Source organism: Chiroxiphia lanceolata, chromosome 1, assembly GCF_009829145.1.
Source record: "Chiroxiphia lanceolata isolate bChiLan1 chromosome 1, bChiLan1.pri, whole genome shotgun sequence".
NCBI classification, from domain to species: Eukaryota; Metazoa; Chordata; class Aves; order Passeriformes; family Pipridae; genus Chiroxiphia; species Chiroxiphia lanceolata.
Genome location: NC_045637.1, coordinates 101368093 through 101384125, shown reverse-complemented (window position 1 = coordinate 101384125; position 16033 = coordinate 101368093). Strand labels below are relative to the sequence as shown.

General features: G+C 37.4%; 1 protein-coding gene across 6 annotated transcripts in view; it reads right to left on the bottom strand.

The window, feature by feature from the left end:
• CDK13 (cyclin dependent kinase 13) overlaps positions 1–16033 on the bottom strand; it is a 49304-nt gene that overhangs the window by 5970 nt on the left and 27301 nt on the right. For 2 of the 6 annotated variants that reach the window (XM_032675610.1, XM_032675629.1), the window contains 8 exons: positions 14889–15078; positions 12411–12467; positions 9647–9748; positions 9451–9528; positions 7329–7445; positions 6252–6383; positions 3633–3838; positions 284–844 (listed from right to left, as the gene is read on the bottom strand). In XM_032675610.1, the coding sequence (XP_032531501.1) occupies positions 284–844; positions 3633–3838; positions 6252–6383; positions 7329–7445; positions 9451–9528; positions 9647–9748; positions 12411–12467; positions 14889–15078 (1443 nt within the window). The remainder of the gene's footprint in view (positions 1–283; positions 845–3632; positions 3839–6251; positions 6384–7328; positions 7446–9450; positions 9529–9646; positions 9749–12410; positions 12468–14888; positions 15079–16033) is intronic. The other 4 variants (XM_032675635.1, XM_032675643.1, XM_032675619.1 and 1 more) reach the window with 4 other exon arrangements.

Sequence of the window (16033 nt, the reverse complement as noted above, 5' to 3'; positions counted from 1 at the left end):
ACACACACCACTAAGAAAACCCCAGCCCCCCAGAATAATGATCAGTGTTTCATCACTAATACTTGTTTACCTCTTAGCGTGGGGAACATTGTTTGCTCTGTCTGCATGGCACCTGTTACACTAAGACACAAATTCTATGATCCAGACATAAAATGTGACAAAATCAATTTAATCTCCAATACTCACACAGATTCATATGGCAAACATGTTAATTCTCTACCCCAAACTATTACACCTCCAGTGCTTAAGGTATTTGCTGGTTAGCAAAAAAGGCCTTCAGTACCTGCAGACATATATAATGACTTGATCAGATGTGGGTAGCCAGGTGCTGGAGATTCCACGTCGTCCCGGCTGACAGATGCAGGAGTGGAGGGCTCTGGAGGCTGCCTGAGTTGTAATGACATTTCATTTCCTGATCCGTTTTCCTTCTCTTCCAACACAAAATCTTTTTGTTTTGTTTGCTGAGCCTTTATTAACTGAGACAACAGAACAGCAAATGCACTCTGCACAGCTGCCTGGGCAGCATCAGTCTCAACTTTAGGCTGGCCCAGCTGCGCAGGTGGCACAGGAGGCTGGGTGACGATCTGCTGTTTTAGAGGCTCCTGCTCTGGTGGGGGTGGCGGAGGCGGCGGCGGCTGCTGCTGCTGTTCTGACTGTTTTTCACCTGCTGACAAAATTCCAGCAGGAAGATTTATTTTATTTAGTTGCTGCTGAGTCTCTGGGTTTACCTTAATATTCAATACTTGGGCAAACTGTGCCAAACTAACACTTGTTTTAGACTGTAGCAGGTTTAGCAGGATTGCCACTTCATTCTGGTTTAACTGCTGTCCAGTGCTTGTTTTCGCTAAAGACAAAAAAGGTGTTTTTAAGTATTATTTAGAACTTGCATAATTCAGAAACTCAAAAGAAGACTAATCTAGCATAGCTGACACAACAGGCAAAGCATGGGTTTGGACAACATAGAAATGGAATGCTTTTACATATTAACTGTCTTTGGAGGAGTATCTAGAGGAAATGGAACAGTAAGATCCAATATAAAGAAACTGACTTCCATGAGGTGCACACATGCACTCGGACAGATGGAAAAACATCAAGCTGGAGCTCAATTTTCTACAATACAACTAAACTGGGGCTTAAGGCCACTTGCTTCAGGCAGCTGTAAGATATCCAATCCTCGTAAAATTTCCTATCTTTGACATATCACATCCCTTTAAAAAGTAGCCATCTGCAAAATGCATTTCCAGTCATATTCTGGCCCATTCTAATTCAGCATCTGGGCTCTAAGACCTGCACAAGCGACCAGGATCTAGATGGCCCAGGAGCTCAGGGCAAGTGCAAAAGGGCAAATGCAAAATGCATTTGCAAATGCAAATGCAAAAGCAAGTGCTGAGCTTGAAGGATGAGAAGTCCATCACTTAGTACCAAGAAATACGTAATGATATACAGTTTCTTCATTTAAATGGAGTTTGCCACAAATAAGAGGAGATTATGATGATGCAGGGGAACATGAATAAGGAGGTTGGGATACCAAAGTGGTTTCTTAGCTTCAAACACCTGTTGTGGTGGTTTATTTTGAAAGAAGTGAAGCAGCATGGATTTAAACATGCCCTAGGAGTAGATGGCTTAGAGAAGAAAGTAGCTAATAATTAGAAAATGAGTGTTTGTGACTGTGCTGGCAAAGCCCTGAATTTTTTTTAACCCAGATCAGCACAAACACATTCTGTCCTTGTGCTTGTTTACCAATATGTTAATTCACAGTAGATTAAAAGCCACGCACAAGAAAAAAGGTCACATACATAAAAATATTAAGTATTTGCCTTGCAAGATTTAAGAGCAGCACAGCTGGAAAGCGCTGCAAAACCCACTACCTTGTGGATGTGCACCAGGATACAAGCACTTGGAACTACTCAGGCAGGATCCAGGCATTTCAAAATTCTTCTCTCTTTATATAGATATAAAACTAAACCCACTTTTATTTGGCAATACAGAAAAAAATTGTGATTTATAATGCCTTGTACTGCTGTCTCATTCAGATGTTGTGATTAACAGTCGATTTTGTCACATCTGAGGATGGTATACTCAACATTAAAACTTCTCTCAGACTCTCAGTGAAAATTCATCAGAAAAATGCCAAACATGGAAGCTAATCTATCTATTCTGTACCCTTTGGTTAGTTTCAAGTTCATTCCAAAAGCAAACTGTACTCTGGTAAATCTGTCAGTGTCTCCCAGAATGGAATTACTGAGCTCTACACAGCTCCTGTTAAACTGCAAGATGCAGGTTATATAATATGCCTTATTGATAATATTATCTACAGTGCATTATGATGTCCAGAGATGTTTTGTCTAATACAGAAGACTCCTCTACGCTCCTCTGCAAATTAAAATGTCTTCTACCTAGATATATATTTCTATGTACGTATGGGTAAAGAGCAACATAGGTCTGAATAATTATTTTGCATGGTTAGTAGTAATGACTAATAAACTTGTCTCTCATCAGGCTACCTGTTATAAAAGTACAAAGAAAATAACGACTCTCCTTTGGACTCTTTAAACTTCTAACAGTTTTCACATGTGGGTGAAAAAGGGCTACAGAAAGTCATTCTTGAAAATGTTGCCAAAACTTTAACCTAAATATAGAGAGTAGCAGAAGCTCACAGTTGGTTTACAGCGAGAAACCAGATGAACAGAAGCAAGAGGCAATAAACTGCAATAAAGTATTATCGAAATGACCATTTTCTATATATCTTGGCACAGATTATTTGGACCTCTGCTCTACCGTTAAATTAAGAGTTGATTCAAGATGGTTAGTATTAAAGAATTTTGAGGTACTATGAATGCATTAACTGCTTGTTTTTCAGCTGAACTCCTGTGTCAATGCCATAGGATTTACAGTCACTTTGCACAGTCAAAAATGGTCTAAATCAATCTTATCAGGTATCCATTTGGTGTTTTTACTCTGTGTGTTTCTACATAGCGTAAGAGAACTATCACTAAACTGCTGACTACCTCAAATGGAGTCCATATAGTCCATTACTTTTCTCTTCTTATTATATTCATAAAACTGGTCTCAAGCAAGATACTCTGGTTAAGTTTCAGAATTAATGGCTGTGCAATCTACAGAGGTAGATACTTCATGGCATATGAGGTTCTGGGGGTGTTTTTTGGTGTTTATTTTTTTTACAACTTGGTTCAGCCCCAACAACCTGGAAAGCTGAAGACTATCATAACATGCAGATGGATTCTGTTCCATTTGAAATGATGACTGTTCTAAACTCTGCCTTCTGATCCATTTATCAATACCAATAACACTTCTCCAATCTATGGAGATTGTGAGGAACTTTGAACAGCTACTGGCTTGTGGGATCACAAAAGAATTACAGATGAGCAAGAGCTAAAATTCTCTCAAAATACAGAGCAAGCAAGGTAGTTGCTCTGACTAGATTGAAAAATTAGGTAAAACGGAAAAGTTTCCAAAAGCAAAGGTAAATCTTTTGTAACAAAGATTTAACTTACAATACTGTTACTCCCTCAAGAATCCAGGAGATGTCAATACTCTGCAAATAACATCTAAAAGTTTTAGAGGTGCAATCCAAGTAGAAGGTAATTATAAGAACTGAAAATATTACTGACCAAGTGCTACACTAGAGTTGCCCTGAGTTTTGAGTTGGGAAGAAGTTTGCATGCCTTGTGGGGTGTTGGTTCTGCTCTCATCCATGCCTAGGGACAGATCCTTCCTAGGGACTTTAGGTGCTGTTGAGTCATCAGTCATGCCCATCTGCTTCTGTCTTCTGCGTTTCTTACTCCACAGCTCATGGCAATCTTGCCACAAAGGAAGGCTGCAAAGAATGATTAGAGATAATCAGTTTTATCCCAGAACTATTTTTATTTTTTTTAACCATACTGGTAAAATAAATATTTGAGTTATACATAATGTAACTTCTGAAAGATGAACATACTGGAACTCAGATATACACCAGAAAACACTCAAAAGCCAGCAAAATCTCAGACCTGCTTTTTCTAGCTGAAATCTCTTCATCGATTTCAGAAGCACAAGTCCTTCTAGCAGAAAAGGGGAACACGTATCTTAAAATGAGAATGTTATTTTCTTGAACTCATACTTAAGAAAAGCCTAATTATTTGTGTAATTCAAGACTTCAAAATCGATGCTGCACACTTGCTATGAAATACAATTCACATAGTAACAGATGACAAAGTTACCAATATGAAAGTGGTTTTTTCAAGGTCCTTCTGTCCACTGGTAAAAGTACTGCTGTCTCATTAGGTCAAATATTTGTCCACAATAAGAGACATGGCAATGTACTATTTATAGTGTACAGCACAGCCGGCCAAAAAATGTAGGAGAAAAAAAAAAAAAGAAAAACGTTACAGAAATAAGTTGCATGAATAAATAGCACTTAATGCTAGCAAAGCTGAGATACTAGGAAGAACAAGGGATGTCTCAATCCTTTAAGACAGACAGATGCAAAGACAAAAGTCTCCTAAGGAACTCATCGGCCACTAATTCTGTCCTTCCATTACAGTTTCCTGCAGGCAGTTCAATTTTGATTTCCTATGGAACACGAAGACCCATCCATAAATAACAGAAATACTGAGACAGGCAGTAAAAACAGTGGTTTATGTTTTCCTGTTACATATTAGTAACTGTCTTAGCTGTTCTGTCACCCAGGAACATAGAAAAATTAGGTGACAGATGACAAGAGACACTGGAAAGGCAATTATGACAACTCTCTCTCTCCACACAGCAGGTCAAAGACCTGCCAAGTATTTTCTGAAAAACAAATGGAAGCAAGCAAGAACTCACTGTGAGAAGTATCCTACCATCCCTGCAATCAGCACTGTCACTTTCATTGAATGAAAGGCTGCTTCTTCCCAAAAGAGAACTTCAGTCTTTCAAGAGAACAGTCAACACTTTCCTGTGCAAGCTGTCAGAAGTGACTGTAGTTCTTCTTAATTTTTAAAAGGACACCAATGACTAGTTTGTTTTGAATTACCATATATCAGCTTCTAGAATGGATGCATTACCACATCCCTGAAGAATAAAAATTCTTCCCATTCACTTATTTTAAAATGCACAAAAAGCAACATTCTGTACAAGTGGTTCTGAGACTCAGCAAACAGCCTAAGACTGCTGATTTCTGATTTTCACACAGTGATATATTCAGGCAATGAAACCTCTTAGCATCATGTTTCAGGAGAATTAGTAACATTTGCCCAGAGAGGCTGTGAAGTCTCACTGGAGATATTCAAGAGCCACCTGGACATAATCCTGTGTTCTAGGATGACTCTGCTTGAGCAGGGAAGTTGGACCAGATGACCCACTATGATCCCTTCCAACCTTACCCATTCTATGATTCTGTGTAACAACCATGTGTATGTAACAGGTAAGTCTTGAAAGAGTTTTAATAAAATCCTTAGATAAAATGTAAACATTTTTTTCCAGTTGGTAACTAATTAAAAAGAAATCAGTACAGGCTGCCTTGAAGGTTCAATTTACTCAAACAATATTGAATGTTCTATGTTCTGACAGCTATCTTGAGGAAAGAATTGAGACCTGCAGATTCTGTAATACCTTCTCACTGTTTTCCTCAGGGCCTGTTTCAATAAGATTTGTACTGATTAAAATGATGATTAGGTCACTGCCAAAATCCTACTGGACACTGCAGTACACTGCCCTCAGAGAAACTGACAGGAAAAATCCTGCACAAAGTATTTCATTTCTCCTGCCTGTAAAACCAAGAATCTGGCTCAGGAAACAATTTATGGTATTTCACTTTAACTCTCAGGTACCTTTGTAGAATTCTATACCCAGTGTCATTCTACCATCAAAGAAGGCAATTCAGATTCATGGAGGACTTCGAAACCCTTGGAAAAAGTAGACACCGATAAACAGAGATAAAAGGGGAATGATGTTTTCTAAACATTAGAAACACCCACAGAAGAGTATTTTCTTTAAAGGAAGTAGTAACTAGTAGTAACTAGTAGTAACTAGTAACTAGTTCTAGGAATGACAAATGAAACTTCTCAGATGCTCACAAGCACAGCTATCACAGTGTAAGAGTCACTCAGCAGCACAACCATTCTACTGCAGAATCACCATTCAACAACTGTATACACCAATGTTTTTGTTCTGCCACCATCTAATTTAACTGAAACATAATAAGCTTAATGAAATCAGTGCACATTCCCATTCCATAGAGGTAAGGACCATTACCAGTGGAAACTACTTACTCTGGAGGAGGCATTTTAGATGGTTCCACATCTCGCAGAAACTCACACTGAAGAGCCTGTTCAGCCGTGCAGCGTTTGCTGGGATCCAGAGCAAGCATATAATCGAATAAATCTAATGCAGCTGGTGGGATGCTACAAAAGTGCAAAATGGAGAAAAGCATTGTATTTTTACTTTGTATCATACACTTCCACGCAAAATTTTAAGAAACGCATCCCTTCCAAGATAACTGATCATTAACTCCTCAAATAACTTACATATTAACAAAATCCACTCACAACCTGAGCATGGTAGCAAGAAGCAGAAATAAACTTCACCTTTTACTACCTGTGCAACCATATAGCCCATATAACATAAGCCTTCTTTGCTTTGTGTTGTTTAATTGTTTAAACGTTGTCCTTACATAAAAACACCCCAAAGTTTTTAAGCCAAGACTGTGTTACTTTCCACTTTGGAATTTAGCACCCAGGGAGTTGTACTTCTGATTGGCCCACGGATAATAATTTTATTGCTTTAAAGATATTAGTCTCGTTAGTATGAACAGGTGATGCATTTCTCCAGAAACCCACAGTACCTGAAGGAGGGGAACAAACCCTTTAAAACAAGCTTACAGCTGTTTTCCATAACTTTCACTTGTGATATTTGCACAAAACTAGTCCAGTGGCAGTACTTTAGAACATACAGTTCAGATAACTCCTCTGTGTTAAATGATTTATGACCCAAAAGACTGTAATGTTAACCAGATCACATATTCAGCTGTAGTCAGTTATACTAATAAATAACAATCAAGTTTTTTGGACAGTGCAACAAGCAGGTGTACCAATCATGGAAAACAAATGTTTCCTTAGGTGAAAGCTGACAGGTGGCTGAAATTTTAGGGCCTTCCTTTCTCTTCTTCAAGTTCCTATTAAATAAGGGTTAATACAAGCTCTGTGGGTATCATGGGAAGGACAAGAACCTAAAGCCATTTTTGCTTTACACTTGATCTATGCTCATTCTCTGGAAAATACTGAAGTTCATAAAGTCTCCAGGAAAACTTAATGCTATTACAGTTGACTAAATTAATTCTTCATCCTTACAAAGCAAACTCTTCTCTCAGTTTTCGACGATACTGCTTCTTTGGTTTCATTGTGTTGAAATAAGCTAATTTTATAACATCAGGCCACACTGCTGGACAAGGACTCCCGCAAATTCGGCTGTACCAAAAAGAAGGGAAAAAAGGGTATGAGATCCAAACCCACAAATGAGCACAGCTGTCATTTTATTCTTCTATGTACAGTGAAAACCAAAATAATTTCCAATTTTAATGCTCAGGTTATTTTTAGCTAAAATTTCTCTACTGTCAAATGCTCAACACATTAAATAATGGAGAATTATCTACAAAGGGTAATCACCCCACCCAAACTAAACTTACTGTTTCTGCCTCAGCCCAGCCTACACATCCTTCACTACGTCTGAACAGGACTCTGGGTATTTGACTTGAACTGGATAACCCATGGTTCGAATAACTTTTATGTCCTTAGCTCCCAATGCCACTGACGATATACCAAATGGCTGAAAACCCACTTTTCACTGAGAATTTATTTAACACTGAACACATAAAGGGAAAAAAAAAAAAAATCTCAGTAAGGCCTCAAGGCAGAAGCAAGATTTGACCACTAGAAAATATCTGTATTTTTTACTTCAGTTATGAGTTTTATGTGTCAAGCCTCATTTATCTCCACAAATAGAGTTGCCCACAGTCTTACTCCTACTGCTCCATCCCCACCCATTTTATCCAACAAAGGATGGCTAAGCACAGATTGATCAACATCATACTTCTGAGCAGAAGAACTAAGGCAGCATTTTCATACACTCAAGGCTTTAAACTCTGATGCAGGCAATCGTAAAAGGACATTTTGCAAATACATTTCCCTAGTTCAGCCCTCTTATTTACCAGATTTAAACCGTTAGTGTAAGAGAACTAATGATCTATTAGTCACGCCTCAAATGCTATGCAAACCAATCTGACTTTACACTGTTTGGGGTATGTAATTTTCAGGAGGGAAAAGAAAAATAACACATCTATCTCTTCCTATGATATTTTACTTCAGCTCTACCTTTGAACATTAAAGTAAATGCATAGCAGCAATAAAGAGGAAAAATGCAGATGCTTCCAGCAGAAGGGAACCACAAAGTTTTAGTTTTCTGTACCAGAGGTACAACACAAAGAAAAAGCCCCTCAAATGACTCATTGTAACATTCTTCAATGCCATCTAGTGCTCAAAAGCAAAATTTCCCCAAGTTAGGAGTTTCAGTCTCCTTACACCGAAAATGACCACTGATATGCTCTGCACCTCCTAAAAAACTTAATTTGTCCAGGCTGGCTAATAACACTTTACACAGAAACATGCTACTGTTCAATCTGTTTTGAAAAACATTTCAATATATAATTTTGTAATTAAGTTAATTTTTAAAATAATGTGGAACATTTACTGTTCAGGTTCTGTAAGTTCCGTAGAACTTTTCCCCTTGTTTCTAGGAAAAAGACCTCTCCCTGTTTATAAGATCAATTATGATATCAGAATTGGGCAATTTTTACTTGCTGAAAGAAGGGAAAGAAAAAAGATGCTCTCGTTCCACTGAGTTAAATACCTATCATTCTGTGATTTATTGAGAACAAGGAAAGGAACAAAATTTTTACCTCCATCAAGTGTTTAGTGGTTTGTAAGGGAACAGAAATATTTCCACAAAAATAATAAAGCCCAGGTGCGTATGTGGTAGGCTTGAAACAAGAACTAAAGGCCAGCAGCATGCCAAGTACATACTCCTCTCAAATACCACTTGTCCTTATTGTTGCCCATGTTCTTATTTTGATTTGTTGCAAGGAAGTTGCAACATCATCTTAAAAAATAATGGGCATTTTGATTACTCTCTCTTTACAACTTCAGTAACAGGCAATTCCAGCCGTTCTACAAAAAACCCTCTTACTAATCAACTGTACATTTCTAGGAGCACAGAATACTCACAAAAAACTCCTTTCTCAAGGTCTGTGCAAAAGCCATTTGCTTTACACACCCTTCAGAACCTCTAACATCTCACTCAGGGCAATAACTTGAGTACTTGAGAACATTCACAGTGCATTATCTCTGATTTTAACACCAACAAAAGAAACCTGTCAGTTTATGAGGCACCTACTATGGGTCAGTGCTTGCAAGTTACCTTATGAGTTCCAGCTGTGCAAGTTCTTGATTTGCTTGAAATATTGGCTTTTTTGTAAAAAGTTCACCCAGGATGCAGCTGTAAAACAGTTTTGCATAATTCCATCATTATGGCTTTTAATATAGATTGATAGAAACATTTAAGATTTATTTTTGGCTTGTTTTTGTCCTTGCTACACTTCTGTCCAAACTCTTACCCACAGCTCCAAACATCGATAGCTGGTGTGTATCTTTCTTCTCCGAGCAGAAGTTCAGGGGGCCGATACCATAACGTAATAACTTTGTTGGTATATGGTCGGCTGTTGGGGGGAGGAAAAAGAGAGAACTATCATTTTACTACCATCTCACCTCTGAAAAAGTGATACCTTAAGGACTTTGTGATGCTGTACAATCTTCCACTCTTAATTTTAGTCCTGCAAAGCAGCAACTGCACAAAGGCAAATGCAACTGTTTGACCAAGGCTATCAAAGGCCAGATTGAAAATATAAATAATAATCACACAGCCATCTTGATGCTATGTGAATCCTGTATCTCAATTACTATTCAGAGAGCAACACTGTATATTTACACTGCTAGTCATTTCAGGACCAGGACTACCTGCTTGGATAAAACCAATAATTTCCAGGCAAATATTGATTATTAGCATACTGAATATAAGACCTCTACGAGCATTTTAAAAAGAAGGAAAAAAGTCACTTTTCCCTCTTTAAGTAGGAGCAAAAGAGACACAAAGCCTTTTTCTGGAACTACATCCTTCAACAATTTTGATTCCAAAGCCTGGAATGCTTCCAATATCCTCCTATATTTCACAACATCTTTAATTCTCTACAGCTCTAACCAGAAGTTCTGGTCACTGGGAATAATCCTTTCTACCCTCCCACTAAAGGAAGGATTTCCACTATCTTAGAGACACATTTTTTATGTGCACAGGCTGAGATACAGTATCAACAGTCCAGAATGGAAAGCAGAAAACAGATGTTCAATTTTAGGTTTTGTTTCAGCAAGGGTGTTTTAAAAGTGAACCCAGAATTCTTTCAGTTTTAATAATTCACTCTTACTAACATCAAGTAACTCCAAACAGAAAGCACAGTAATACTAATTGTGGAGTATGAACAACCATAGAAGAAAGTCCAACAAGCTCTTACAACATACTCAGTTGTACAGGTATCATTTCTCCAAAATCATCTGAGTATTTTTTTCATTAACAAACTCCACAATTCATTTTAAAAATGTAGCATGTTTTTGGAAACAATCCCATCATTTATCATATTTATCTCTGAAGCAAGCATTCCTCTATGAAATGTTTACATGGTATGGACTTTCTCTACAGATACACTGCTCATATATATTAGTATATGGTGCTCTTTATTTGAACAGATGTCTTCTCGTGCAATCTGTCATATCTCCTACTCCAAACATGTTTAATCCACCAGAATAACACTTAAAGGAGCACAACTACAACAACCAATGGGAATTTATTTAAATTTTTATTTCCTCCCCATTATGCTCCTACTAAATTCTGTACCCTTTTAAACAGTATTAAATTCCAAACAACAGGAAACCAAATGCAAAATACATGAATTTAAAGTAGGGCTATTATACACTTGTTGGTGGTATACATTAATTACATCTGTTACTGCAGGTCAGAAACTACTTAGGAGGGAAATGAATGACAAAAGAATTGTCAAAAATCTACTAATGAGATTCTAGTTATCCTCCCAAGTTCAACTGGCAATTCTATTAGCTAGCTTAATTGCATTTTAATCTTGGTTTCATTTATGCATAATGGTGTAATATTGTTGTTTGATGCACAGTAAAACCTGTTATTTGCACTATAAAGGCACTGAATTTTCAAATCTTAATTATCAGCGAGTTGTACAAGCAAAATGTAAATTCATTTAAAAACAGACATTAAAAAAAAACAAAACATGGTAAACCAGAGGAAAAAACCAAACCATCAGGTCAATTTGGTGCATGTTAAAACAAGAAGATAGGATAACATCAAACCTTTTATTATAAGTACATCCAAACCCAAAAACTAATTAGGCAGCAGGTGTTTAAGATTATCTTACCCTGCTACTATACTGAACAGTTTTCATAACTGTACTTAAGCATATTTTCCTGAAATAACAGCTCAGAATACAGTGACACTAAGGCTATCAGGTTCATCAACAAGCCAAGAGCTCTGTGAGAAAACAATAAACCCATAAAGCTAACATTATTGACATTATTTCCCAAATTAGCATGCAGAAATCAAAGCAAGCTCAGGTATCCAACCACCTCATGTACATACTAGTGTAGTGAACATTCAGCTTGAATTTTGAAAACTCAGTTCCACATGAGAAATACATTACAAAGTAAATACAGAAGTTCTTAATCATAAGAAACTGTGCACCTGTTTCCTGGAGTATGAGTATAATGAAGCCAAGCACAACAGAAGCACAAGTCACAGGAAGTTTCAGGATAACTTTTATTTAAACTTGTATCTCTGTTTCCAGAAGATTCAACATCACTGACTGCCTAAGGAGTACAATGAACCTCTTCAAATGTAAGGTTACATCTCACACAAAAGTAATGCTCATTAAATAGGGAACAGTATTACTACTTTGTGCCAGCAAAAAAAAATTTGCTTTCCCTAAATAAAGTCTTCAGTATATCAACAGGAAAAATATACTTTAGGTTTACAGGACCAGAAACCTAGGACTGTAACTCTTAATTTCCAATCAATATATGGCCACTCTCCACAGTTACTTATCCAGAACACCTGAAAAAACAATACACTTGCACAAAGACTTCTGTGGTTTTATGCAGTGCAAGACAATGTGCACTTCTTTAAATTTCCTAAGGTATTACAGTACAATAAGATTTCCTCTAAACAAAACAGTCTTCTGGCGCCCATAGTAGAGTTATGCAGAAAGATTAAACTTCTGAATTCTTTTTCACAGTATAATTGTGTCTTACCTTTCTTCAGAGTTGTACAGCCGAGCAAGCCCAAAATCTGCAAGCTTTATCTGCCCTCTGGTGGAAAAAGCAAAGAACTATTTAGTGGTTAATCCTGTTGAGATTTCCTCCCCAAAATCAGGTAAAGTTTAAGACTGCAAGTGATCTTCACTAAACCACATTAACAAGGAGGCAATGCCTTACAATCTGTGCATTTCTTCAGTAAACAAATACACTAACATACGGAATAGCAAAGACAAGTAAGCAAAATTAGGAATGCTCATCAAATGGCATTTACATCACTGGATGTTAGTAAAAATTTAGGTGTATTCCAGTCAGTAAATCTGCAGAAAAAAAACAGAGGGAGGAAACTGCTATTTTCTCATGGCTTACTGCTAGCATGAGCATTTGTACAACATGAGCATTTGTACGTCCTTCTAGGAAGCCATCAAAGTCCTGTTCTGCTCCTGTACAGTTTAAATACAGCCTTAAAATCAGGGTGACTGCCAAGATAAGGGCTTCTATTTTTGCCAACAGCCAACTTGCTGAATGACACAACCCCTAACCCATTCCTGAGTTTTCCCATATACGAGGGGAAGAGCAGAAGATACAGAGCTCTTGCCTGGCAGTTCCCACAGCTAAAAGGCACTGCTCAATGACCAGAAACCCCCTGTGAAGTCTGGATGATTTAAACAGAAAGCTATCTGCGAGCTTCTCTAATACATTCTAAATGAATGTTGGACTGTTATACGTGAATTTGCTTTTCAATACTGATGAGCTTTTATAATTCTCATTACTGCCAAATACATATTATTTTATCAAATTAGGGCAAGACTTGCTGATGTGCATAATGACAATTTTGTGATAATAAAATATACGTTACAGTTTCCATCCACTTTTTTCCTCAGATGTATACTCAGATTTGCTGTAACACTTGAAGAACCTCCATAAACAAAGAAATGTTCCCCTCAAATATATATGCTTATTCCTCAGAGAGGCTATTTGTGGAAGATGAATGTCTTTGCTCAAAAATTTGTTGAAGTTGCATAGCTAAAAGATACATAATCCATGTGTTCAGCTTCAGGTTGTAACTAGTAAAGCAATTTTAGAAACACTGGCTTAAAATTATTCAGATCAACTATCGAATTTTGTTTCTACCAGTGGAAAAATCTAAAGATGCTCAGAAAATATCCTCGGGGGAAAAAAACCCCAAAACTCTGTATCCTGGACTGAAGGGAGCACAGTACAATACCAAGCTCCTCTTCTACCATAATTCACTCTTCTCCACTGTCAGGTTACACCTCAGCTTCTGAGTTGCCAAAGGTGCACAAACCCTGGAGATTAGCAGGCAATAAGATTAGGTGTACGGGCACAATGAGTGATGGGGAGGAACATGTACACCTGTTCAAAAGTCTGTATCATAATCTGGCAAGACTGTGCTAAGATCCAGAGTTGAAAATAATCTAATGTTAGTTTGCTCTAAGGGAAAAAGGAGAGAAAGCTGGGAAAAAACTAGGGTCCTACCAAAAGAGATCCATTTTGCCCAGTATTTCATCTCCAACAGCAGCAGTAGATTTTTAGGGAGAACACATGAACCCACTCTCTTTAGGGCTCATCTTCCTTACACTTAACCACCACCCACAATCATTGTGCTAAGGATGGTAAAACAGGTCCCTGTCCATTCTTATTACCAGGTCCTAATGATCCTATCCCCTTGAATGTGTCTCATCTTTTTGAAACTCCTGACACTACCCAGAAAACCTCCTGTGACAAGTCCCAGAAGCTGACAGACTACCTGCTCTGTAACAACACACTTTTTTGGTGTTATAAACCTTGGTCTTATAGTTGCTTCCTGGATTTAGTACTGCAGGGTTTGATGTACAACAGTTTGTAAAAAAGTTGTCCACTACCTTCACACTGGCCTTTTATTTGCTGCTGCTGCACACCAAAAGCAGCAAGGTTAGTAATAAGATTTCTAATTACAAGGTGTTAAAGTAGCAAGAAACAAATCCTTCTCCCCATTTGATTGTAGTTACAATTGCAAACCCAAGGTACATTTGAACACGCTTAATTGAATACTTTTTAAAGCATTATCCTGACTGATGAAGATGAGGACCTCAGAATTATGTCAGAAAGAACCAGCCACATTTCCATCTTGAAACGAGACGGCAAAAAGAATACATATCAAATGCTTCTGTCTTACAATTCTGTTTTAATATATTTGAATTCAGATAATTTCCCCCCAATACTCTGATTTAAAAGATTCAAGTTTTAATCCTGCTGTTTTAACACACATAAATTTAACACATAATTGCAGGCCCCAGTGTTAAGCAGGAACATTATCATATTAGTATTTTGCAATTGATTTGGAAGAAACTAGGAAATCTAAAAAATAAGTTTTGCTAATGACTCAAAGCAGGTGAACTCTGAAGATCAAAAGAAGGACTTAAAGATGTTAAAAGACAATTTTTGTTACAGACTTTTAAGTAATATCCATACCTATTATTTAGAAGAATATTTGAACATTTGATATCTCTGTGCAAAAAGTTCTTCTTGTGGCAATAGGCCAAGCCCTCCATCAGCTGTCTCATAAAAGATTTAATATGATTTTCATTAAAATGAACCAAACCAGATTCTAGCAGTCCCATCAAGTCATGGTCCATATATTCAAATACCAGGTAAAATGCACCTAGAAAAAGAAAGGGAAAGGGTACGAGAAACAGAGATAAAAACTGATTTAACAGCAGTCCAAAGCATTGTTGTTGCCTACTTTTTAAAATCAGAAGTATTTTTCATGCAACTGCTTACATTTTCTTCAGTATTTATAGCTGTACCTCATGCCCAATAATAGCAGTTAAATATAGTGCAGTAAAATGTTTTCATAAAACTGCTTTTCCATGTAAACAATTGTACTAGTCAAATGTTTGTGAAAACAAATATAATGCTACCATATGGTGCTTTAATCTAGATAGACACGTACTCTCCCTATAGCTCTCAACCTCCATACATTTTATTGGAAGAAAACTGTGTTAATATTCCCTATATAAAGTTTGGGAAGAAATACAGAAACAAAATATGTACAAGCATTATTAGCTCATCTGTCATGATTCAGTGACTGATTTTTTAAAAAGATTTCTGTGTAATTGGGTCAGAAATAAGTCTGCCCTTCTCAGACTAAAAATACCTATAAGACAGGACAAAATGAGAAAGCAGAACTAAGCTGTTAGTAACAACAGCTCTGCAAAGACGGAGCTCGTATTTCAAGTTGCCACATACATACATTAAGCACAAGAGAATCTGGTCTTATCTCACATCAGCATATGTAATTCCACAAATAAAGCTATTAAAGCCAAGGCTCTTTGATACATATAAGTACTCTTAAAGAGGAAAAGTGCTGACTGCTTCAGAAGCAGCAACAACCAATCTCCAGCACAACCAGTCATGGCTGGGCTTCGCGAACGAAGATTTGGGGAGGGCTCTACCCACGTTTGTCACAAGCGCGTTGGTGGTTAAAAAGGCCAATACGAGACAGGCATGTCCAATTGCAAAAGGCACAGCAGAAAGACTCCTTAGGTGGTATATTCTGCAAGGCACAATTCTTTCTGCGTTGTCTTTTCTCCTCGAGAGTGATCCTGCGTGCGTTC